Raw genomic sequence first — 24,513 nt, 5'->3', positions numbered from 1 at the left:
AATTGTAAATTTTGAAAAACTAAACAAAAAATAATTTTTCAGCAACAGTTAGGAATAAACTTGTCTTCATAATCTGTGCATGAAATAGTTTATTGACCAACAGTCGCTAGAAATGGCAGACCATCAACGATACTACACTCAATTATTACTTCTTATTTTCTGCTAAAAGATTATAATTTTCAAAATTTTGACAGTGAATTGTTTAATTTTTACACACTTAGTTCCTTTGACCATGGTTGACGGTGAAATCGAGAATTGATTCAAGTTCAAAACGTTATTTTCAGCAGAAAAGAACTATAGCCATGTACGTGCTCTTTGTTTAGTATGACATTAACTAGAGTTACGCCACTTCGGCCTTGGTCGAAGTGGTGGGCTGCTGCCCTCACATTCAGGCCCCCACAAAAGAATTGTGGGGGTTAAAGATTCTTAAATAGGTATAAATTCTTCTCTCTTGTGAAATGCGAATAGAGTATGGATATCCCTCGTCTGTGAGGGGTTATTTGTCTGAGCATGTACTTCATAGAATTTAATGTAATGATATAAGTCCCAATCATGTATATCTGATTGTAAATATCAGTGTAATATCTGCTATAATAGCAGTTGTTGTATATATATGTGCAATGTAGTAATCTGATGTGTAATCCATAATAAAAAAAGAAAAACTAGAGTTACAGTAGACTAAAGCAACTAACAATTGTTGTTTACAAATATTCAAAGACAGCTTTGTCATCATTTTCTTCATATCATGTGCAATTCAAAAACAAAAAACTGAAAAGAGCAAATAAATAAATATAAACCACTACAAACTAAATACAGCCATCCAACATAAATCATACTCAAAATGTGAGAAATTTTTTTTTTAAATCTATGAGAATAATTGTGCAAATAGTGAAACTTTAGCTTGGCATTCTAGGGAACCGTTTATGTTATCATAACTCAGATACAATGTTTTCAAGTTTCTAAGTTTTGCTAGTCTAGCACCAAGAAAGAAGAAATGTGTGTGTATATATGGGTACAACAGTAGTACTGTACCACTTCTTTTGTCTTTTGTGATAAATCTTCATACAAACCTCCACTCACTTTTATTTAATAATTGTTTCATAATTATTAAGCTAATTTTTATCCGCATTTATAAGTATATTTCAATTAGCACCTTATACTATATCATATTTGTAAACTTTTATCCAATATTACATTTGTATCACAATACCGCTCTTTGCTATTTTGGAATTGAATCATTGGCATGTTTAATTTAAAACCGTACACTCCTTGTTAATTACATTTTTAAAATTCCAATTTTTTTTTACATCCACTATTAAATTTCATTTAATACTTTACACTCTTTTTGTTTCATTTTTTTAAAATGATATGGTATTTTTTTCTTACATTCACAACAAATTATGTAATTCTAATAACTCTATTACAAAAAAATATTATAATTTTTCATACTTTTATTTTTATCATGTTATTTAACCTTTAATTTGCTGTTGTAAATAATAATTCATCATATCTAAATGGGTGCTGGATTAATTTTATGCAGTATAGACTGACTGACATTATATTATTAAAAAAATTTATTATTACATAAGAAGGATAAAAATTTTACTAAAATATAGTTTAATATAGCCTAATGTGATAAAAATAATGCAACACAACCTAATAAAACAAATAATGATGAAGCAGATGCACCCATAAGATAAAAATACTTGAAATAAATAATATGATAAAAATACAAGTAAAAAATTATTATAAAAAGAGTGTAAAGTGTTAAATAAAATTTGATAATAGATTCAAAAAAATGCTAATATTAAAAAAAAAGGAGTGTAAGGTTCTAAATTAAACATGGCAATTATTCAATCTCAAAATAGTAAAGAAGGGGTATTGTGATACAGGTGCTATATAGAATAAAAATAATATTAAATATGGCAAGGTGCTAATTCAAATGTGCTCATGGATGCAAGTGGAAATTAGCTTAATACTTATGAAATAAAGTTTGAATAAAAGTGAGTGGAAGGGATTTTAGGAAAATTTCTGGTGTGGAAGGGGTTCTAAGAAAATTTCTCGTGGAGCTGTCACAAAAGATAAAAGAAGTGGTACGGTACCACCGATGTAACCTAGCTAAATCCAATTCAAGATCTTGCTTGTCTATTAATTTTTCTCATAAATAGATAAGCAACTTTCTATAAATTGAATTGTTAGTACCCAGTCTTGTCACGGATCCGCTTATTCTATTTCCTCGTAGATGAATAATTTTCAAGTTTGTCAAATTTACAAATCCTACAAGAAGAAAAAAGAATATGAGGAAGCGTCTTCACAAAACATTAAAGAAAAATAGGAAATGAATAGTTTCATCATATACCTTGACTTATAGTAATTCGACAGTTATTAGATCCAATCTTCTCAAAATTCGTCAAATTTGCCAATCCTACATGGAGCAAAAGAAAATATAATTACTTTAGAATTAGTTTTAAGGGTATATATAATATACTGTAGAAACTTTTTAGTAATTAAATTCAAATCTCACTATAGGTTTAGTTACCTTGTTACTGAGCCATTATTGGGTCACTTAGATCCAACACTTATAGATTTGACAAAATTTGCTATTAATCCTGCTCAGAGAACATAAATTTTGAAATACATAGATAGATTGATAAAGATTAAATGCATGTAAATTCTGGTAAAGAGCATATATATATATATATAGAGAGAGAGAGAGAGAGACCCCTTCCATAGGTTTGAAACCTACAATTGAATTGGATTTAAGAATAAGATAGTGGTAAGTGAGGTCATTGTAGTCGAATGAGGTAATGCACTGGCGTTGAACCAATTATTCTCAATATTTAATATTTAAGATCTTAAGCTGCTTCAAACTCTCAAAGCTATCGTAAGCTGCGAAGACATATGCAGTATTGATTATTAGTCCTATATATGACCCGAAGATAGATAACCCCATGACTTGACCGAGTGTTTTTTAACTTTTTTTTGGCCTTGGTACCTAAATTTGATTCATTAAAAGGTAGGAGTTCGAAACCTAGCTCAATCCTACTTTTAAGAAGAATATTTAAAAAGAAATTAACCAAATTTAGATTTATATATTTATGTTTATTTCTCTTATTTTATTTTGATTTTTTTACCGCAAGCTTTTAGTTTTAACGTGGAGTTCTTTATTGTATTGCATTTCATGCATCGGTAGTTTATTGTTAGGTTTGTGTTTGATTTATTTATTTTATTTTATGAGAGTGAGACTTATTACATCTTCTCCCATCTAGGTATCTTTTTCTCTTTTCTTTTCTTTTTTTTTAAAAAAAAAAAATTCCTACGTCGTACTGGGTTTACCAAAACAATTGATATACGTATGTATATTTGTACTCTTAAAAGCCTTCAATATAATTACAAGATAAGTCAAGGCTTTGCAATTCTTCAAAGGGAAGAAACAAGGACAAATTTAGAAGTGGAGATCCATCATATATAGAAGTAATTAATTTTGTTCAGCGGTGTACCACTAAGTATTAAGCAAAAGTGGAATCAACCGTCGTGTGGTGCCGTCGCAAATTCGCAATTAACTCGCTCCCAAACTCAACAATCAGCGATTCTATCATCATCAACCCATAAAGTAAGAACTTAGTCTGCTAAGTCCCTATCACCTATTGATATAACAAAGAAGCTCTTGATTTCCAACAGACCATTGAATCAAAGCAAGCTTTGCATGCTTGCAATTGAATCAAAGCTATTAAAATCAAAGATATTATGAACTTAATAATGAAGAAAACTTCCATTGCAAGGCAATTTTTCATAGTTAAATTCGTAATGTTGTTGTGTAGAATATATTAGAGGTACCATGTCAGTCATACAATAAGCAAATGATACTATGACATGTGGGCATTTAGTTTGAAAAGTTATCATACAAGTAGTGATTATATTAAATTTAACTATATATGACATGCATGCATCAATTGATTGTAATACATAAAAGGTATTATAGAATTTCTCCCACCACAGACTTGATGTCTTGCAATTTGATTGGCTGAGTAATATATCGACCACTCAACTAAAATGAAACATCTCAATTGGTATTTGTTAATGAGTAATTAATGACCAAGTCCACTCTCTAGCTACAAACAATATTTTTTTTTCATTTAAATATAACTATAATTTCATTGATTCAGGAAATTGTTTTAACGTTGGGGATATCAATTTTGAAGGATTACTACTGCAAGGAAAACGGGCATATTTGACCATTTTCAATTGTGAAATAACGGTGTATTTGACGATTGTAAACTGGCAAATATTCTTTCGGTATCAAATATCTTTATTTGACAATTTTTGTGAGTGATGATATCTCCACCCTACATTTTTTTGTGAATCCACTTTATTTTAAAAAAATAATTATAAAAATTGTACATTATTTTTAAAAAATTTTAATGAAAAAGAGTTTTAGAGAATTAATTAACTAAATCTATGTTAATTCACTTTTTTGTTACTTAGATTTATTTAGTATATTTGATTATAAAGATTGTTTTGACATAAGATTAAATTGATTATTTTACCCTTACAAAGTAAAATTATCAAGAATTTACTTTAACTTCATTTTTTTTCTAATTTGAACCAAACTCATTGTTTCTAATACTACTTCATTAGTGTGATTATTATTTTTTAATTAAACTAATATAGTGTCTTGATAGCACAATTCTTATGTAAATTATTAGGCTGTTAAATTTATGTTACTTACACCTAAGGTTAGGGAAATAATAATTAGGTTTCATTTGAAAATATTAGATTATAAGTCACAAAATTAAATACCTAAATTATTAGATATAATAACTCATATTTTATGAGGGTAATTTTGTCTTTTATATCATAATAATAAAATAGTAAAATAAAACTTATATTAAAACTTATTATTAAAGATGGTCAAAGAATCTAAGAAAAAAAATTAATAGAAAGATTTAATTGATTAACTGTACAAAACTTTTATTTATTCATTTTTTTAAGAATACTGTGAAATCATTATAATTATTTTCTAAAAGTGGGGTGCATTTACAAAAATAGTAGGGTGGAAATAACTCCATCCAATTTTTATAAGAAAGATTAATAATTTTATCCTTATTGAAATTAATACATACCATTTACTTCCCAATTGTTTTTATAATAGCCAACAACCCATTATGAACATAATTTTACAGTACCCTTATTTTTTCAGTATACTTTTGTTTATATTTATTATAAATTAAGCACTAAAAATAAGAAATATTTTCTTTTAATGTGAATAAAAGATTAATAATAAGATATTTTCTTATAATTTTTATTATTCTATAAATATTTTCTTTTAATAAACATAAAATATAACAAAAATTACAAGAAAATATCTTATTATGAATTTTTATTCACATCAAAACATATATTTATTATTTTTAGTACTTAAATTTTTATTTTTATTTCTTTTTATATGATTTATTTAATTTACAATAAATATGAAAAAATATATTTAAAAATAAGGATAATATTATAAAATTATGATGCTAGATGATTATTAACTATTATAAAAACAGTAGGAAATAAGTGATATATATTGATTTCAGTAGAGAGAAATTGGCAAATTTACTTTCTAAGTGGGTAAAAGACAGTAGCATCCCATAATTTGGCAAGATAATCAAGGGGGGCCCATTGATTTTAAAACATGGCAATGGAACTTTTTTTTATAGATAATAATGTCTTTGAATTATAGTGACCCAAGTTTATTTCATTTGGTATAATTGTTCAAAAACTTTTAGACTATCTCTAAAAATAAAGAAGTCTCCATGATCATTTCAACAATTCATGGGATTATCACGACTCTTTTCCCACACACTAGTTACATTGATAACAATTTTTTTTTAAACCCATAAAAAATTCTTTCTTTTATTTCTAAATATTTTGTTACAGATAATGCCATATCACCAGTAACTAAACAGGAGGTTAAAGAGAAAATCCTTTATGTTCGATAATTTAGGAAGATTCGAATTAATAATTCAATGGTTACAATTTTCATACCTATAAAAACCAAAAGGGGTCTTCAAAACATGCATTAATATTTATGTTTGATTACAATTTCTTTTCTATTACTTTCCGAGTTAAAAACCTTCTTTTTTTTTTCTTCATCTCTTTTAGTTTTTCAAATGAAAACTCATAAACTAACTTAAGCGTCAAAAAATTATTTGCCATTAAAACGTTTTGATGCCCTTTAATCATTTTGTATAATTTGATGATTGAAACACGAGTTCTCAAGAAGTTAGTCACTAAAATCAAGAGGAGCAAATCACTTTCCCTAACCTGCAAATTTAAGCAGTGGCATCAACGTCTCTATGAAGACTTCAGCCTCATAATTATTAAACTAAATTTTGTTGTCAATAGGGATGGTAATTTTTTCTGATGGGATGGGATCCTGCGGGATTCCATCCCATTTAGGACGGGATTGGGACATATTTTTGTCCCATAAAAAAATTTGGGACGAGAGTGAGACCTTTTTTTATCCCAATTACATATGCGGGACGGGAGTGGGATTGACAAATTCCGTCCCATCCCGTCTCATTACCAATTAAGAATGAAAATTTTTCCAATTGGGATAGGATCCCGCAGGATCTCATCTCTTTTGGGATAGGATTGGGACATATTTTTGTCCCAAAAAAAATATAGAGATGGGACTGAGATATTTTTCATCTCATTTGCATATACGGGATGGGACTGGAATTGGTAAATCCCATCCCATCACGTCCCATTACCAACCCTAGTTGTCAACATAAATAAAGGTTTCATTATACTTATTTTGTAAAAAACTAAAGTTTTATTATATACATAAGAAAATAGTTGAAAATAGAATTAGTTATTATTTTTTAATTTTAAAGAATTAATTCATCTGAATTCAATCAAAAACTACAATATTTTTCTTTTCTTTTCTTTTCTTTTCTTTTCTTTTAAAAAAAAGGGGTACTTGGTTGCAACTGTTCAAGGAAAGCTAAATGCTGACGCAGAGTTTTAACAGCTACAACTCAATGCGGACAAAGTACAACTCAACAAGTCCAAATGAAGACAACACAGTCAAAACCCTAAACAATTTTCTATACTTTACTCTCGAGTCTTGACTCTTCACTTACCCTTTAAAAACCCTTCACTCTTTTCTGTCTTGATCTACTCTCGTTTCATTTCTTCAGTTGTTTTTTGGTGTCTGTTTGTTTCTTCAAGCTGTCATTTTGAAGCTTGTACTCCCAGCAATGGAGGTGGGTACTCTTTTGCATAGCAATACCGTTGTTATGGGGATCATTTTGAGCACTGTGATGCAATCTTTGGTGGGAGAGACTCAAAAGTCCCTTCTTTGCCTTCTCTTGGTGGTACATTACTGTTTACCTGAGCTCTGTCTTACACCATTTTTTTTCTCAGATTGTAAAATTGATGTATGTTCGCTTCTTTGATTTGATTGTAGTGACGTTTTTGTTGGTGGGTATGTTTTAATTGAGTAGGGTTTTGCGATTTTGAGGATGTTCTTGTTGATTGTTGATTGGTGAGTAAGTTGACACCTTTTGTGACCTAACAATGGCAAAACGGGGTTTTGTATTATTTGGGTTAAGTTTTTAAGCGGGTAGTTCTTGAAAGACAAGGGCCTAGCGAAATGAATTGAAAATTTTTGATTTGTGATTACGCGGGTGTTAATTTTAGCGGGCTTTTCCTCTGTTCAAAGGATTTGAAAATTGAAATTATTGGGGTTGTGAAAATGTCTTGGGGATTGTTGGAATATTGATGGATTAATTCGGGTGGAATGAATATTCCTCTTATTAATTTGTTGTTACCAAATTTGTTAGGGTATTATTCCCTTGGGGCATTGGAACATTTATGGATGAATTCAGGATCCTTGTAGTAATTTGTTGTTAACAATTACGTTAGGCTATTTCTCCTGGGCTTTTTGGAATATTTATAGATCGATTCGGGTGGATCAAATATATTATTAGTTTATCAATTTTGTTAGGCTATCATTCATTTTGCTGAAGTTGTTCGCTTTTGCTAGTTTGTCGCTATCTCATATATATTGTCCACAAGCCATTCTAATTATCTGGTTTGTAAGGCACTGCTAAGAGAAGATAATATGTTTGAGTAGTCATTTTTAGGTTCTAACAGTTTGTGGTTCAGCCAAGTGTGATGCTGATACTGTTGTAGAGAGCGATATTTGTATTTTACCAAAACTAGAAATGAATCAAACATAAGTATAGATTTCTATTGTAGTTTAGTATTTTAAGTTTTCATGGCGGCCAAGCTGACGTGATACATAGGTGTTGTTCAATCAAAAGAAATTAGTTTTTTCTTGTATAATTCTAGGAGCTTTTCCTGGATCTTAGCACCTACGTACAACTGGGTCTCTACTTTTTGTTGTCTTTAAGATTTTGATTCCTAAAAGTCTGATCATATCTTGCTGATACTTTGTTGCTTCCATATATATCTATGCAAATGTTAAATGCTCTGCTTATTAATTAACTTTATAAAAAGCCGTTTCCCAAAATCATGAAATTAGGCCTTAAGAACAGTAAATTTCCGCCTTCCCAAGGATTCCCATTATTCTCAACTCTTTTCCCAACCTGAACCTGGTTATATCTTGTTTTCAGATTATCCACTCATCTTTTCAAGTTTGTTTGTGCTTCCTATAATCCTGTTCCTTCTACCATTGTTTTGTTACATTGCAATATGTAAGCTGATTTGTTTGCCTGTTGTTAAATGGAATATTGGCCTTAATACCTTATTCAAAAGATTTCCGGGTTTGTGTTTATTTTTGCTGATAATATATGCTTATCTTAACACATTTTGCCACTATCAGATTGGATACCAGTTTGATGACAAAAAAATATTTCCAAGCTCAACAGCAGCATATTATAGGTAAGAAAGTTTTGATTTTTACTTTCCATTTTATTTGAAACTTTGAATTCTTCCTAGTTATTCATAATATAGGGTGTTGAAGTAATTGAGTACTGGATACATTGTATTGCAGATTTCCACTGGATGAACTGACTAAAGTGAAAAAGCCTGTCGAGGAAAACAAAGATGCTGGTGAAACTGAGGATGCCGATAGTGACGACGACAACAGCGATGCTGATGAGGAGGAAGATGGCGATGGAGACGATGGAAGTGATTATGAGGCAGAGGATTCTGATGATGATGATGCTGAGGCCAATGGTGATAGTGATGGCGATGAAGATGATGATGATAATGACAATGAGGACGATGATGAGGACGACGATGACGACGATGATGAGGATGATGAGGATGATGACGACGACGATGACGAGCCAAAGGGCCCACCATCCAAAAGGAAGAAATGAGATATTTAATGTTCGTTTCTTTTATTTAATGTGCAGTCCTGGTGCCATTTATTGATTTATAATTTTCAGGAAGCAAAAATATTTAAGGTGGTTTAGTTGATAGAGTTGGGAAAAGATTAATTTAGTTTACTGAATGTTGTACCCTTCTGGTATGAAACTAGGTAGCTAGATTTAAATATGATCATATTCGTTCTGATGCATTTTCATCAATGAATCATTAAGTTAGTAAAGATGTTACTGATCTAAAAGCTAACCCAGAGATTTGCTATGTTATTCGATGAGCTCTGTGTGCTCTGGCAAGTTGGGGCATCCTTTCTCAAGCATTGGTATACCTTCGAAGCTCTTTATTATAAAGAGTGGTAAAAGCTTTTGTCATTTAAAGCTTTTCCATAAACTAGTTACAACAATTACAACAAACATTGGGCAGTTTGTCCAAGAAAATTTGATTTTAGTTGCACCTAAGTAGAACTCTCCGGTTGACAAAAAGTTTACACAATTGTTTTTAACGTTTTCTTCTCTTATTTCTTTTATATTCCGAAACAGTTATGGTGCTTAAATGTACGGTTATGGTGCTTAAAGTCTCTGGTGTTTTCCAGTAAGCAGCAACACAAAGTTGGAAATTTTCATAAGACGACGCAAGGAATGTAAGCAGAGTTGGTTTTACTGCTTATAAGCTTAAAACAGAAGCAAATTTTCTTGTAAACCGCAACAAATTGTGCATGAAAGAAAGATCTTGGAATGAAATTAATTTTGGAAATTTTGTTCGTGGCCGATCCATGATAGCATACATATGTCAAGTGTGCGAAGGTTTGATTAGATATGCTTATGAGGATAATTACCGCTTATCACCGCTCCGAACTAATTACAAATACAGTTTTGCAAAACATAATACTGCGTTTGAAATGATTTATTGGAGGCAACTAAAGTTTGAAACCACGTATTGTTTTTTCAATAATATATTGGAGGCAATCAAAGTTTGAAACCGCATATTGTTTTTTTAATGATATATCGGAAGCAGCTAAAGTTTGAAAGCACATAATCTTTCTTTAATTTTTGTACTTAAAATGGTAACATTTCTTTGCAAGTACACACAATTGCAGTAATCAATTAAAAAATTAGTATAAAATTATATATAATATTAAAAAGAAAATCTCGGTCAGTTATATTACTATTGTATAAATTGTAAAATTAAGGACGACATTTCTTTACGGTCCTAATTAAATATATGAAATATGTAAGTGCATGATCCACTAGATGATGGCACAACATCAGAATACATCAAAATTTTGAAAAAATAAATAAATAAATTTTTTCCATTTAATTTTTTTTTTCCATTTTTTGTGGGGAGAGAAATATAAGCATGTCACGATGACTGTGTATACCAAAGTTTTATTGCTTAAATTGATGCAAGTTCATTCACCAATCACTAACTACTCTACAAGCAGAACTATTTCCTTCACATATCTTTCTATGTCAGTACCCTGAGGTATGGCCTAAAACTTGTGCGAGGCTAGAATAAATAAACTACTAGTACCCATCAAAATTCTTCAATTTCAGTTTATCCAAACGATCCTTGCCGTTAATCTGATCCCTACTCCTTGAAATGAAGATGTGTTTGTTAGATCATCATTGCAGTCACCAGCGGCAAGCATGTGCCATAAATTTGAAGTCTCTACAAAACACAGATACTCCATGGCTACGCCAACGTGATAAACCAAGGCATTATCTTCGAATGAGAAAAAGGAATTCAAAACATATGTGACTGTGAAGAAAAACATAGGCATACACAATAAAGGTCTCAAAAAATATGTGTGAACAACAATTATGTACGATTCTCACAAGATCTGAAAGTACTGTTAGTATATTTCGTGGTTCAAGAAATAAGAACTCGATGCCTGCAACTGAAGATGGAAGGAAAAATTTAGCTACTTTGGTACAGCATCCCATATAATATATACCAGCATATAAGAAATGCTTAGACCACAATGGTGCAAGTTTCTGAGCTTATTACTGTTTTTATGAACTCTAGGGATTGGTTCTGTTTTATTTTTAAATTTTCTTAGCAAAATTTCATGGTACATTTATGGTGTTTAATGTCTTAAGCATTTTTTTACTGCCACTAACACAGGGCTCTGTTCCAAATAAATTCTGTAATTTTGAGAAAATTTCATTTGAAAATACAGTGAATGTATGGAGAGTCGGCTTTGTTTCTTATAAGCTAAAAAAGAAGCAAATTTCTCTTTGAACTGCTATGATTGTTTCAATTTCGTGTGCTTGATCTGCCACAAGCCTTGTTGTGAGATGATATCATTAATTGAATAGCCTGAAGTGCCAACCAGGCCGTAAGTTTTTGCACAGTATTAAACAGCTTAAAAAAGAAAGAGAAAAAAAAAAAAAAAAAAAACAGAGGAACTTAATGGCCTCTAAACGACAAAAATCATCGCTTCATGTTACTAACATAAGTAGCAGATTCAGAGTATTTATATATTTTAGCATTTGGCAGAGGAATGGGCGAGTGAGTCATATATCTAATGCAAGATGCAATAAAGATTACACAGTTAACTCGAAATTTCAAGAAATAAAGGGTCAAAAGCCGTAAGATTATTAACTAATTAAGTAATCAACATTAAAAAATAAATAAATATTCAAGAAGATGAATTGTGCATGAAAGAATGTTCTTTAAGGTAAAATTCATTTTTAATTTTTAATTTTTTGGCACATCATCGTAGCAAAACAGAATGAGAAGTTCATTAGTCATTTGTTTTGCTTGGACATGCTTATATTTTTAAAATCCATGATTAAATCAAGATGGCAGACTTAAAGAACAAAATATGAATATCTATCATCTTATTATTTTTATTTGTCATTGTGTCGTAAATATCCCAATAAAACAGTTTTGTATTAAGTGCAATTATCATTTCTATAACAAATTTTGAGAACTTAAATTGATGCAAACTCATGTTCAAGTTTATTAATCGCTCCAGTAATGTGTTTGCTAATTTGTTTTGCCCCAAAGCAATCTCTCAACAACATTAAATCCAAGGTATGGAGGATGGTATTTCAAATGCCAATTTTATGAGTAAACAAAATTAGTTGCATTTTAGAAAATACTTTGTTGTATAAATGAATAACGTATAACTACTCATAAACCATTTTAAGCACTGTATATATATGAAAGAAAAATGCTACTTTGCCAATGAAATTTGTCAAAAACCTGGACAATCTTTAACCATCCCAAAATTTAAAACTTACATCGGGTAATTTTGCTTATGATACCATCCATACTAAGTACCCATTGATATCAAAACCTTGGAAGTAATGATTTATGTTTGATAAGCAGAGAGTAGCACTAAATAAATGACGCAATAGACTAACGAGGGCCATCAATTTGTCGCTTCATCAACATAGGAAGCATGCAGTTCGTTAGCAGAGAATTAAGCCATCAATTTGATCCAATAATATTGAAATGTATTCAGACTATCTTCCCCAAAAAAATTCCAGTGAGACTATGACAGGAACTTTAACAGTAAACCCTATACCTCATTGACTCTGGTTTAAAATGCAGATACTCTTGGCTGCAAAGTTGTATAAGGAATTTTCAAGAATAAGAACACGAGAAATGATGTTCTAGTGTAGAATGATATGAACGAAATTCTAAAACAGACGAGACAACATAGACATACATAATGGAAGTTCTGAACAAGAAGTGATTTGCCAATTCGGAGTCCAATGGTACCTTAAAAGTGATAATAAGAGTTTTCTTGCCAGCTCATGAAATCAGAACTCATCGATTGCATCTAAGGAAAGACAAACAGAGTTTCTGCTATATAATAGTATGTCCCATACCAGAAAATCAGAACAGCACATGAGAAATTCTTAGACCAGAAAGGAAGCAAGTTTCCGAGTTTTATTACTATTTTATACTCCATTTTCTTAAATAATGTATTTCAATCTCATTAAGATGCTTTCCCAAGACCTAACTAAAACCCAGAAGGATGGCATCTTTCTGTCTTTTGGTCAAATAAATGAAGCACGTAAGAGACAAGAAAAAACTGAGAGCAAATAAAAAATTCAGAAGAAAATGCACATCTTAATCTTAAAAATAGAAAAATCAAGTAATATTTCATCGTTTCCCCTCTGAAGTATGGAAACTGATCATCAGCAGGTCCTTTTATGGGCAGCATTGTAATGTCTTTAAGTAATATGTGCTAAACTTATTTAAACATGACTACAGTGGTCAGTAAAGCAAGAATGCATTCTAAGCACAATTGCTTCAATATTTTGTTTTTTGTGTCTAATGTAATTGGATTAACAGTTTCCATTGAAACAGTAATCTAATTAAGGGAAGTGCCATGTTAACAGAGGGAAAAATTAGGCTGTTTTACTCATCCATTATAATCTGTTCTGAATCTGCCATATAGTTATACTATGCCTAGTCAGCCACACAATTATTCGACATTCATCAGAGCTCAAAAGAAGATTCAAGCATTCATTAAAGAAAAGAACTGCAAAACTCTCATCATTGTTCCCCAACTGGCGCAACTTCCTGGACTCAAGCATCCCAAACTTCAAAATGTCAACCAATCCTTTCACACAATTGAAATTTATAAAAAGTATAAACTCCTAAGTTTCTCCTAAACTCCACTGCTAAATTTAATGTCGACAGGATGAACCAATACAATCATCTAAGACCAGCTTTTAATACTCCATACCAAGTCTAACCACCGATTAAACATTTCAGTGATAAGCAAACAACAATACTGCCCATTCAACAACAAGATTACAAACTATAGTATCAGTATTCACCACATTATAAACTTCTGGGATCAGAACAAAATGAACCTCGAAACCCCAGACTACAGACAATTGTCAACAGATATATGGAAACTAAATTAGCGTTCATAATGCATTTGACTAATTTCCAACAAATACCTAACAATTATTCACGACGGCCATAGACACTCAATAGTAATTTAATTTAAACATGAGCTATGTTCACAAAATTTGCAATAAAAGTTCACTAATTCGAAAAACCAACAAAAATTTGCATAATTTTCCATCAACTTACACCAATTACTACTAATGTCGAATTGCCTATACAATCATTACTTACAAATTCTTTACCCAACCAGGCAACTTCCCAGATCGAAAGACCGCAAACTTGGAAAAGTCTGAGAAGTCATACTCAATACCATTCTCCTCCAACAACCCCTCAATCAATTTCCTATCCCTCTCAGGCTCCAAACTCTCACATTCAATCTCATAACTTGTACCGAACCCGTAAGTCGTCTCATCCAACTCCAACTTCAACCCTTTCCACTCATACACAGCCCTCACATTCTTAAACCCACCTAAACAAACAAATTCATCACCAACCCCATATTCTTGCTTCACCATTTTCATAATCTTTGAATCAATTTGACCCAAAAGCTGCGGCTTTGCCACAGACTCAGTGGCAGTAGCCAAAGGGACAGGCTCTTCCAGCTCTTGCACGCGACTAATGCCATCAGAGATTGTTGGTTTTGCCTTGAGGGAGAGGATGCAATGAGAGTTTAAGTTGTAGAAGCGCAGGCGAAGGACTGCTGCGTTTGATGAGAGCTTTGAGTCTTTGTCATCAAAGAATATGTTTTCTTGGAAAAGGGTTTGTTTGTGATAAGGGGATAGAATGTTTGAGAGCTTTTGGTGGGCTGTTGAGTCTTTTAAGCGCAGCTTTACTTCAACTTCCATTGGGACTAAAGTTCTCAACTTCCTGAGAAAGTTGATAAACGGCTTGCCTTTGATCATCTGAACTGAAGACTTGTATGTAGTTGTTTTGACTTTGATTTGGGATTTGTCAGCACCTCTGTTCTGGTTGACATATTTTTCAGGTTTTTTTTTAAAAAAAATTTTAAGTACCAATGGATAAGGCTTGAGGGCTTTGAAGCTTCAATTTTTCGGGGAAAAAAATGTTTGGTAAGAATGTATAATTAATAATTCAAATGTACTTTAAAATATTGAATTATTTAAAAAAAAAATTGATCGCGTCCTATTTATGTTGTATGTACATCATATTTGTTATTAGTAATTGTTAATGTGTTGGGGAGTAAGTTTTCTATTTTTTTTAAGGATATAAATTTTTAATTACAATTGAATTTTAATAATAATACACCAAGGTGAGTCTCGGTAAATATTAAATTAGATTTAAAGTCTTCTTAAAGTTTTCGAAACAGTTATCAATAAAATCACTCCTTGATTTTATTGTTATCACACTTTTTAACAATTTTAATCTCTAATAAGTATTGCAAGAATATATTTTCTCCTTATATATGGGAATAATAACCTCTCTTTTATTAGAATAGGCTTCTGAAATTTTAAATAAACAAATTAAATTTTATTACTTAAAATTCATCAAATTCCAATAAATTAATGATGGGCCTGTACTGTGAACTAAGCCCACAGCCCGTTTATCATGTCCTCTGAGTAGCGAAACCGCCTTCAGCTTGAAGTGCCTGACCATTGAACAACAGAACGACGCCGTTGCAATAACCTCAGCTGACTGCCCTTCCATCCGCCGCTAATTTAATCGCCGAAACCTCTTCTATTCTCTTGGTTAGTCACTCTGGTCCATCCATTGACACTTACAAAAATTGTTTTACGAATTGGAAATTAATAAATTTTCTTTCGCCTCTGTTTTAGGGTTTACTTCATTTGTTCGTGAATCAAGCTTTTTCTTGGTAATTCTGTTTTTTTTTTTTTACTTTTATTATTCAAATTGGCGGAACTACGCTTTAATTTAGTTCATGCAATATGTAAACATATTAAAGTTTCAATTTTTGTTTCTCAACTGAAGTATTAATAAATTTAGATCCCTGTATGGATACTGGGTCAGTATGAATCTGTCCCCTTATATTTTATTCATTTAAAAGAAAAACACAAAAAAAAACCCAGGAACTTAAGCTTTTTTTTAAAAAAAAATTCTTGGTATTGAAAGTTGATGATTGCTTAACGATTTATTTTTGGGATTACAGGAGATTGAATGATGGAGGAAGAAGATGATTACGTCGAGTATGTTCCAATCGCAAAGCGACGAGCAATGGAAGCTCAAAAAATACTCCAGCGCAAGGGGCAGGCGTCTACGCTTGAGGACGAGCTTGAGAAGTCTAAACTTGCTGAAGTCAAACCTAGTCTTCTTGTTAAAGCATCCCAGCTTAAGCGTGATCAGCCTGAAATTAGTCCCACGGAACAGATTGTGCAACAAGAGAAGGAGATGATTGAGAACTTGTCAGATAGGAAGACGCTGATGTCAGTTCGGGAGTTAGCTAAGGGGATTACTTATACGGATCCTTTGTTGACTGGATGGAAACCGCCATTGCCTATTAGAAGAATGTCAAAGAAAGCCTGTGATTTAATTCGAAAACAGTGGCATATTATTGTTGATGGTGAAGATATTCCTCCACCGATTAAGAACTTCAAGGACATGAGGTTTCCTGAGCCAATTTTGAAGAAGTTGAAAGCCAAAGGGATTGTGCAACCAACCCCAATTCAGGTGCAGGGTCTTCCTGTTGTTCTATCTGGAAGGGACATGATTGGAATTGCGTTTACGGGATCAGGGAAGACATTGGTGTTTGTATTGCCAATGATCATGATAGCGATGCATGAGGAGATGATGATGCCTATTGTTCCTGGAGAGGGTCCATTTTGTTTAATTGTATGTCCATCCAGAGAGCTTGCGAGGCAGACGTATGAGGTTGTAGAGCAGTTTTTGACGCCAATGAGGGATGCAGGGTACCCAGACTTAAGGACGTTGCTTTGTATTGGTGGAGTGGATATGCGGTCTCAGTTGGAGGTTGTAAAGAGGGGTGTACACATCGTTGTTGCAACTCCTGGGAGGTTGAAGGACATGCTGGCAAAGAAAAAAATGAACCTGGATAATTGCAGGTAAGCATAAGTATTTCCAGTGTTCTAATAACATTGTCAAAACTAGAATCAACCTCTAGTTTCTGTCAGTTTTGGATGTTCAAAGCACACTCCGACAGACACATAAACTACACATCCGCAGATTCTGTTTGCTAGAAATTTTTGTTCCTCTTTGAATATCTTCTCTGTGGAAAATAGGTAGTAAATGATATTATTTTGTAAGATAATTAGTTTCCCCTTCTGCAGTCCTGTCTATCTCATGATTCTCATCCCTTGGCTGTAATTTTGGGTGTGGCTGGTAATGTTTTATTAGCGTAGTACTGTAGACATTTTACCTTCTTTGTCTTCCAGATTTAATAAGGCATGCATTGTTTTATAAGGATGATGATAATCATGATTGAGCTTTTTTGTCTACAGATATTTAACTTTGGATGAGGCAGATAGATTGGTGGATTTGGGATTTGAAGACGATATACGGGAAGTATTTGATCACTTCAAAGCTCAACGACAGACTCTTTTGTTCTCTGCTACCATGCCAACAAAAATCCAGAACTTTGCTAGAAGTGCTTTGGTAAAGCCTGTTACTGTTAATGTGGGAAGAGCTGGAGCAGCAAATCTAGATGTGATTCAGGAAGTGGAGTATGTGAAACAAGAGGCAAAGATAGTGTATCTACTTGAATGCCTACAAAAGACACCACCTCCCGTTTTGATATTTTGTGAGAACAAGGCTGATGTTGACGACATTCACGAATATCTACTCTTGAAAGGAGTTGAGGCAGTGGCCGTACATGGAGGGAAAGATCAGGAAGAGAGAGAATATGCCATTTCATCCTTTAAAGCTGGAAAGAAAGATTTGCTGGTTGCTACTGATGTCGCCTCAAAGGGTCTAGATTTTCCCGATATTCAGCATGTCATTAATTATGACATGCCTGCAGAAATAGAGAACTATGTCCACAGAATTGGACGAACGGGAAGATGTGGGAAGACTGGAATTGCAACAACATTTATAAACAAGAACCAAAGTGAGACGACACTCCTTGATTTGAAGCACCTGCTGCAAGAAGCAAAACAGAGGATTCCTCCTGTGCTGGCTGAGCTAAATGATCCGATGGAGGATGTGGATGCAATTACAAATGCAAGTGGGGTAAAGGGATGTGCATACTGTGGTGGGCTTGGTCATCGTATCCGTGATTGTCCCAAGTTAGAGCATCAGAAGAGCATGGCGATTGCCAGCTCTAGAAGGGATTATTTTGGTTCTGGAGGTTATAGAGGAGAAATTTGATGTACACTTATCACGGATGTATCTTCTTAAATTGATAGCTATTCTGGTAATGAATTCATCTGTACTTTATTTTTCTGTTTTTTTTAATAAAGAATGAAATTTCCATTTCCTGTCTGTTAATGCATTGGGAGAGAGGTTGAATTAGGATCCCCTCCCTGTGGCAGTTTAAATGATAGTTTAACAGTTCCATGCTATATTCGGTACAAGATTTGTGAAAAACTGTTGGTACTAATAATTAATTTTTTCTAGATCAGGACAATGATAATTTAGGCAAAAGGGGAAAAATGTGTTGGAAAATAATTGAAATAATTCCATCCTATATTCGGTACACGATTTGTGAAAAACTGTTGGTACTAATAATTAATTTTTTCTAGATCAGGACAAAAATAATTTAGGCAAAAGGGAAAAAATGTGTTGGAAAACAATTAAAACTACTGGTAAGAAGAAAGCCAACACAGTTTAATAACTTCCCAGCTGCTTCAAGAAGAACCATCAGCTCAATAAAACCTGCTGGTGAAATGCAAATTTGCGCTGTGGTCTCTGGTGACAATACATGGATTTGACTCTTCAAATAGAACTTGTGACAGACCACTCCCCATCACAGCCTGCAATTTGGATATTATGTTATGGGTTCTGTGCCATGAATACTATAAATCATATTAGGTGTACTAATTTATGCGTTTTAGTTTGACTATAAATCACAGGTTACATAAGAAGGTGCAAGTAAGTAAATGTATCAATTGAGTATTTGTGACCTAAATTGGTAAGTTATTTTTTGTGAATTTTGGTTGGTTCCAGTAATACATGAAAATGAACTGAATAAAAAACCAGAACATATTTTGTCCGAGGGAAATGGATTACCTCATAAGAAGAATTGACAATGATAGATTCATCCCAGATTTTCAATCCTGTTACTTGGTTTCCAAGGCGGTGGCGTTGGTGTAACTTCTGAAAATCACGATATATTTCCTGCACCAACTTATTCCTTTCTTCCAAAGTCTCAATGAATGCTTGTTTCATAGCTTCATTTTCTACTTCAAGACTATTCAATCTCTCATTCAGTTCTTCAACTCTGATATTAGCCTGCAAAATTTCCTTGCCCTTGCGAGAGTAACTGCAAATCATCTTTCTTGTTGAACAATTCACAAGCAGTTTTTTTGCAGCCTCGTTCGATCCTGAAGCCTCTGAATCTTTCAAAAGCTTCTTGGAAAAATGCCATTCATCTTCATGGTTGCTACTACCTGCTTTCTTGAAATTCATGAAGCTTGATAGCTTCCCTCTTGAGGAGTAAACTTCCACTACTTGTGAGGTATTTTCCATATCCTTTCTCAGCAGAACTTCTTCGATATTACAACAAAATATAAATATCCATCATCAAATGTGTTGAATCATAAAAAAGGCAATGTAAGGAAACACCAAACCATTTAAAAGTTAAGCAAACATAACTGAAACACATTGAAGCAACCTTGAGAACTAACCAAGAATAACAAAGACTATGCCAAAAAGAAAATAGAAGATGAAAAGACATGTTCTTGTAAATTTGCTCCACAAATTTCATCAAACACAAACATCTTTTCAAACTTTTGACAACGCATGCAAAGTCTTAAAGATAAATAGAAAAATAAATGAAAAGTTGGTTGAGGAAAATGATAGTACATGTGAAAAATGGTTGCTTAAATGATAGTGTTGCAACCTCCATATTTAAGAATTTTTTTTTTTTTCTCTTCTTTGCTTTTCTTCTAAGAGATGGAGACAGTGAGTTAAATCTGCTGCAAGTGTGTGTTGAAGTGTTCAAAGAAAAAGAGAAGCTTCCTCAAGATTTCTTTTTCCTTTTTCTTCTTTTTTTCTTTTTTAACTTTTGAGAAAGAGAAAGAAAGAGAGGGATAAGGGAGGGAGAGGGATTTGAGGGAGAAATTACCAAGAACTAGCAGAAAATGTCTTTTGTTCTAAAATGGTCTTCATTATTAATTTATTGGTGTAAGCGATTTCGGCTTTGTGTAACCGGAAGTTATCGAGTTGCTTTAAAGAGATTTGGCACGTTATCAGATGTACTTACGGGGGGCAAACTTTGGCACCATTTAAGCAGGCCTTGATGACTCCTTCCCCCCAAGTTGGGAGAGAGAATCCCGCATCATGACAAAATTATTTTCCTTTCCCAAGAAGGAGTTTATACACCCACGCTCGTCTTAAAGAGATTAACTCACAGGACTTGACTAGCTTACAGAATCTGTAAGCTACAGACTGCAGCATCAGCCGCTGGATGTGGCGTGAGAAACTAAACAATAGAAAATGGAATGGTGGGATGACGGGAGATGTTTGTTACAGAACCTGTACCATAGACAGGTCCTAACTCACATAGTATCAGAGCCAAAATCTCCTTTATTTTTTCAATTAAATATTCAAATGGAGGGATCAAGAATATACAGGGAACACCGATGCCATTGATTCGGAAATTAATCCACAGCAATCGTACAATAAAAAAACAATTGAGTGAATTGTTTTACCAAAATGGTGGCGAAATTGAACACATGGAACATTTACAGTAAACCTGTAAGCTTATTGTATAATGCATAAGTTCCTTATTCCTTATTTGTTCATCAGGTTGTTAAGGAACAAAAATGCACAATAATTAAGTACCATGCTTTAGACTGGATTAGAACTGTGCTGTAAAGGTATGGTTGCATCTTTGGCATGCTTATCTTCAACAGTATGCTTGTGCTGAATAAATGACAAGAAACACAGCAGTTTCCAGTATTAAGGTTGAGAAAGAATTGAGTAGTCGCTTAGTCAACTGGAACTTCAACCTCCATTTTTAGGCCAGAATTTCCAAAAACCTGAAAGAGGGGGAAAGCTCTGAGAATTGTCATAAACATAAATTACAAAATTATGCAACTCAAAGAAACTATTGAATCAAATAGAGATAAGGCATAAAATAATCCGGATATCATATATTCTTCAAAAAGGGATATCCAGCTTATTAAAGGGTACAAATACAATCAGCTGAACTCTTAATGAAGAACCCCAAGCACAGAATTCTTCAAAATACCTAAATTAAACCAGAACCAATGATCCTCAAAGGGCATCTATTCCATATCTATTTTCAGAGGACAACAAGCTAATATGTAAATATATAAGAGTACATGCTCCCATTTAACTTATCAAATTTGTCAAAGTCTTCACTTAAATTTACATCATCTCCAATTATCTAGTCAATTAAATCACCTGGCCACTACAAAACTTTGCAACACAAAACACTAACACTGAATTCTCAGTCATTTATAGAGCTGACTTCTGTTTTCTTTCCAGTTTCCTTTCCACAAGAAATGAAAATTGACCTAAATGTACATGTTTGCAAGACACAGAATTAACACTACAACAAGAACCCAATCAAATCAGGTAGTAAAGTGAGAAAAGGAGGAGGTTGGTGAACATGATTGACTAGGTAAAGATATGTGGCCACGTCAATCTGAACAATTTGATTACTTTTTCAGAATGCATGTGGTGCAAAGTTGAGTTCTCAGACAAAAGGTTGGATAAAGTGACAGTCTTATTTCATTGAATTTGTTGGGTTTACACTATAAGACACCTTAAAGAGTCGATGGAAAGTTTTGAAAAGAATACAGAGGTTCTCAATATATCTTCTCAATCCTTCCCAAAGAGAGAGATTTCTACAAGAGAAAGAAAGCAAGCTTTAAGGTTGAATTCAATTTATATCCATGTCCTCACATTTCTTCATGGTTTATTATCACAGAAAACTTTTTACTATAAATATAAACAGAGTTTAAAGAACCTTAATGAAGTCCCCCAACGTTAAATAAGAATCCCTTGTGTAACCTGCATCCTTGAATACTTGGGTCAAGACTTGCTGCAAGAAGAAGGAGCGAAGAATTGGTCATGTTACACTCATGCACGAAAACTTATCTATTTTCTATACTTTCAAAGTAGAGGAGCACACAATTAAACAAGAAGAGGCTATAGATCCTCAGTGATACCTCTCTTTGCTCATCGGACATAAAAGAACCAGACAAATCCCGCAGCACTTCCAATATGTCATTGAAAGAAACCTTTCCATTACAGTCTGAGTCGTACACTTTGAAAATAACTGAGAGAAACAATAACAGTAGATGATAACCAGTCTTCGTCATTATCACCAAATTTATCACTTACGATTTGAAATTCAACAAAATATCTGTGCATGTTACAAAATGACCTCCAAAATGCATTAAATTTAACCCCCAATCACTTCCACAGGAATTTATAGAGTAAACTTTTCAAAACAACGTACTATTCTAAAGTTGTTCAATCCCAAACCAAGACAAGGTTTATTGACACTTACGCTGAACTTTCTGCTGCATGCTTGCCTTAGCACTGAAAACAGACAAGAAGGCCACAAAATCCTTGAAGTTCAACCCATCCACCATCTTTAGCAACCTCTGCAAGCCCCCAGTGAGACAAAATTAAGCTATCAGATTATCAGCCATTTTCACACATTGCTGGAACTAAAGTAAAATTCAATTCCTGAAACCCCACCATATTAACATCAATTGATTCTGAAACACTACCTGAGAAAGTGGATTCATTGCAAATTCAGGCACCGACAAGAACTCATCTGCAGAGATGAATCCCTTGGCATTTCTATCTAGCTGGCAAAACCTTTGGTACAACGACACTATTTCTTGTTGAGAAACTGAGTGGCACACAGTAAATAGGCTAAAATTAGAACTAAACAACAGATAAAATAAAACCCTAAGAAAAAAACAAAACAAAGGATAAGCAAAACCTACATAGATTGTGGCAGTGCTGTTGAACCTCTTCAATATCATATTGAGTTAGCATAGACGAGGCAGTCCCCATTGATTCTCGCTCCAAAACTACAAGTACAAATCAATAACTACCAATTAGTTATTTTGCCAAAATTCCCAATACCCACCAGCCAAAAACTCAAAATTCATGCAAATTCCTATTGCAGAAATTTCAAACTTCAAAAGGAAAAGGCACCCCCAGAAAATTTAAGAAAACTCACAACTTTAACGTCAAACTTTCATTCTTGAACATCCAACAAACTAAAACTTACATCCAAAGCCATCTAAAACTTGCACTCAAGTGAACTCAATCAAGCGGAAGCGGTTCATTTTGAAGCAATTTATTATAAATCATAAAATTCAACTTTATTTTCTCCCCAACCAAAACAGAGAATATTCGATTATTCTCTGCAAGGTGCTATCAAACTTAAAAATGAAAATAAACCCACATTTTAAAACTGAATTTTCACTAGTCCTGGAACCATAACTACTTTACCCCAAAAAAAAAAATCCATGTATTTGCTGACCTGGGTTTTCTCGGGAAACAAACAGAAAATGTAGGAAAAAAAGAACCGACCGCTAGGAGATGAGTTTAGATGAAGATGAAGTATCGGGAAATATAGATGACAGAAACTCCTTCGTCATCATCGAGCCATCGAAAACACACAGAATAGTATTTTGTTTGTACTAGATGACGAGGAATCTGATGTTCATCCTCATCACCGATTATTCTCTGTCACGCAGTAACATTCTTTTTTATGTTTCGTCGTTTTATCGGCCGTTGATTTTCGGAGAATTGCGTGGGATATTCCTCGTTTTCTCCAAAATACTCAAGTAATGCCTTAAATTATAACACTTAAAATTTAGACATACGTACTTTAAAAAATTAGAAAAAATACAAAAATAATCACAATTAAATCCTTATAACACTAAAATTATATTCTCAAAGTCGAGTAAATAGTCAAAAATACTTAATTTCAACTAAATCATACACAATTAGTAATTCAGTATAAATTTTTGACTTTTTCATGTTAGTCGGATAAATAGTCGAGAATACTCAACTTCAATTGAAATAAAAAATTGTCTAAAAATTTTCGACTTTTTCAAATAAGTCGAGTAAAGAGTCGAGAATACTAGACCTTAATTTAATCTTGCCCAATATTTCATTCAGTAAAAATTATCGACTTTTTATTAA

General features: G+C 32.9%; 5 protein-coding genes across 8 annotated transcripts; 2 read left to right on the top strand and 3 right to left on the bottom strand.

The window, feature by feature from the left end:
• The first annotated feature begins 6,996 nt into the window (after positions 1-6,996).
• Positions 6,997-9,566, top strand: LOC112096807 (phosphopantothenoylcysteine decarboxylase subunit VHS3-like). Its single transcript, XM_024180685.1, has 3 exons — positions 6,997-7,364; positions 8,837-8,895; positions 9,008-9,566. Exons 1-3 carry the CDS (start codon positions 7,248-7,250, stop codon positions 9,336-9,338), a joined length of 507 nt encoding a protein of 168 aa, XP_024036453.1. The 5' UTR covers positions 6,997-7,247; the 3' UTR covers positions 9,339-9,566.
• A 4,783-nt stretch (positions 9,567-14,349) lies between these two features.
• On the bottom strand, positions 14,350-15,207 carry LOC18036597 (triphosphate tunel metalloenzyme 3). The gene has a single exon (XM_024180795.1). The coding sequence runs from the start codon at positions 15,120-15,122 to the stop codon at positions 14,448-14,450; it is 675 nt and encodes a 224-aa protein (XP_024036563.1). The 5' UTR covers positions 15,123-15,207; the 3' UTR covers positions 14,350-14,447.
• Positions 15,208-15,819: 612 nt separating this feature from the next.
• On the top strand, positions 15,820-18,621 carry LOC18036589 (DEAD-box ATP-dependent RNA helicase 35). Of its 3 annotated transcripts, XM_024180825.1 has the most exons (4): positions 15,820-15,926; positions 16,014-16,051; positions 16,346-17,255; positions 17,652-18,516. In XM_024180825.1, the coding sequence occupies exons 3-4, from the start codon at positions 16,354-16,356 to the stop codon at positions 18,514-18,516; spliced, it is 1,767 nt and encodes a 588-aa protein (XP_024036593.1). In that variant the 5' UTR covers positions 15,820-15,926; positions 16,014-16,051; positions 16,346-16,353. The 3 variants fall into 3 exon arrangements, with proteins under 3 accessions (XP_024036593.1, XP_024036594.1, XP_006427449.1); XM_024180826.1 differs by lacking the exon at positions 16,014-16,051; XM_006427386.2 differs by lacking the exon at positions 15,820-15,926 and having other exon boundaries at positions 15,941-16,051; positions 17,652-18,621.
• A 375-nt stretch (positions 18,622-18,996) lies between these two features.
• LOC18036583 lies at positions 18,997-19,876 on the bottom strand. The gene is made up of 2 exons (XM_006427385.2): positions 19,378-19,876; positions 18,997-19,121 (listed from the first exon to the last, which is right to left on the bottom strand). The coding sequence occupies exons 1-2, from the start codon at positions 19,834-19,836 to the stop codon at positions 19,014-19,016; spliced, it is 567 nt and encodes a 188-aa protein (XP_006427448.1). The 5' UTR covers positions 19,837-19,876; the 3' UTR covers positions 18,997-19,013.
• A 1,061-nt stretch (positions 19,877-20,937) lies between these two features.
• Positions 20,938-24,135, bottom strand: LOC18036326 (calcineurin subunit B). Of its 2 annotated transcripts, none has more exons than XM_006427384.2 (7): positions 23,540-24,135; positions 23,301-23,387; positions 23,079-23,203; positions 22,853-22,949; positions 22,509-22,618; positions 22,307-22,381; positions 20,938-21,350 (listed from the first exon to the last, which is right to left on the bottom strand). In XM_006427384.2, the coding sequence occupies exons 2-7, from the start codon at positions 23,368-23,370 to the stop codon at positions 21,300-21,302; spliced, it is 528 nt and encodes a 175-aa protein (XP_006427447.1). In that variant the 5' UTR covers positions 23,371-23,387; positions 23,540-24,135; the 3' UTR covers positions 20,938-21,299. The 2 variants fall into 2 exon arrangements, with proteins under 2 accessions (XP_006427447.1, XP_006427446.1); XM_006427383.2 differs by having other exon boundaries at positions 23,846-24,135.
• Positions 24,136-24,513: the final 378 nt, after the last annotated feature.

Source organism: Citrus clementina, unplaced genomic scaffold (genome assembly GCF_000493195.1).
Source record: "Citrus clementina cultivar Clemenules unplaced genomic scaffold, Citrus_clementina_v1.0 scaffold_7, whole genome shotgun sequence".
NCBI lineage: Eukaryota > Viridiplantae > Streptophyta > Magnoliopsida > Sapindales > Rutaceae > Citrus > Citrus x clementina.
Note: the sequence above shows the minus strand (reverse complement) of the source record. Positions and strands in the feature narration are given on the sequence as shown.

Excerpts from the sequence above, each read along its gene's own strand:
- LOC112096807 (XM_024180685.1), top strand. The coding sequence starts at position 7,248 with ATGGAGGTGGGTACTCTTTTGCATAGCAATACCGTTGTTATGGGGATC. Across the intron at positions 7,365-8,836 it reads TTCTTTGCCTTCTCTTGGTG|ATTGGATACCAGTTTGATGA; the intron begins GTACATTACTGT and ends TGCCACTATCAG. Across the intron at positions 8,896-9,007 it reads TCAACAGCAGCATATTATAG|ATTTCCACTGGATGAACTGA; the intron begins GTAAGAAAGTTT and ends ATTGTATTGCAG.
- LOC18036597 (XM_024180795.1), bottom strand. The coding sequence starts at position 15,122 with ATGATCAAAGGCAAGCCGTTTATCAACTTTCTCAGGAAGTTGAGAACT.
- LOC18036589 (XM_006427386.2), top strand. The coding sequence starts at position 16,354 with ATGATGGAGGAAGAAGATGATTACGTCGAGTATGTTCCAATCGCAAAG. Across the intron at positions 17,256-17,651 it reads ATGAACCTGGATAATTGCAG|ATATTTAACTTTGGATGAGG; the intron begins GTAAGCATAAGT and ends TTTTGTCTACAG.
- LOC18036583 (XM_006427385.2), bottom strand. The coding sequence starts at position 19,836 with ATGGAAAATACCTCACAAGTAGTGGAAGTTTACTCCTCAAGAGGGAAG. Across the intron at positions 19,122-19,377 it reads TTGTCAATTCTTCTTATGAG|GCTGTGATGGGGAGTGGTCT; the intron begins GTAATCCATTTC and ends TCCAAATTGCAG.
- LOC18036326 (XM_006427384.2), bottom strand. The coding sequence starts at position 23,370 with ATGGGGACTGCCTCGTCTATGCTAACTCAATATGATATTGAAGAGGTT. Across the intron at positions 22,382-22,508 it reads TGTCCGATGAGCAAAGAGAG|CAAGTCTTGACCCAAGTATT; the intron begins GTATCACTGAGG and ends TTCTTCTTGCAG. Across the intron at positions 21,351-22,306 it reads CGTTGGGGGACTTCATTAAG|GTTTTTGGAAATTCTGGCCT; the intron begins GTTCTTTAAACT and ends CCCCTCTTTCAG.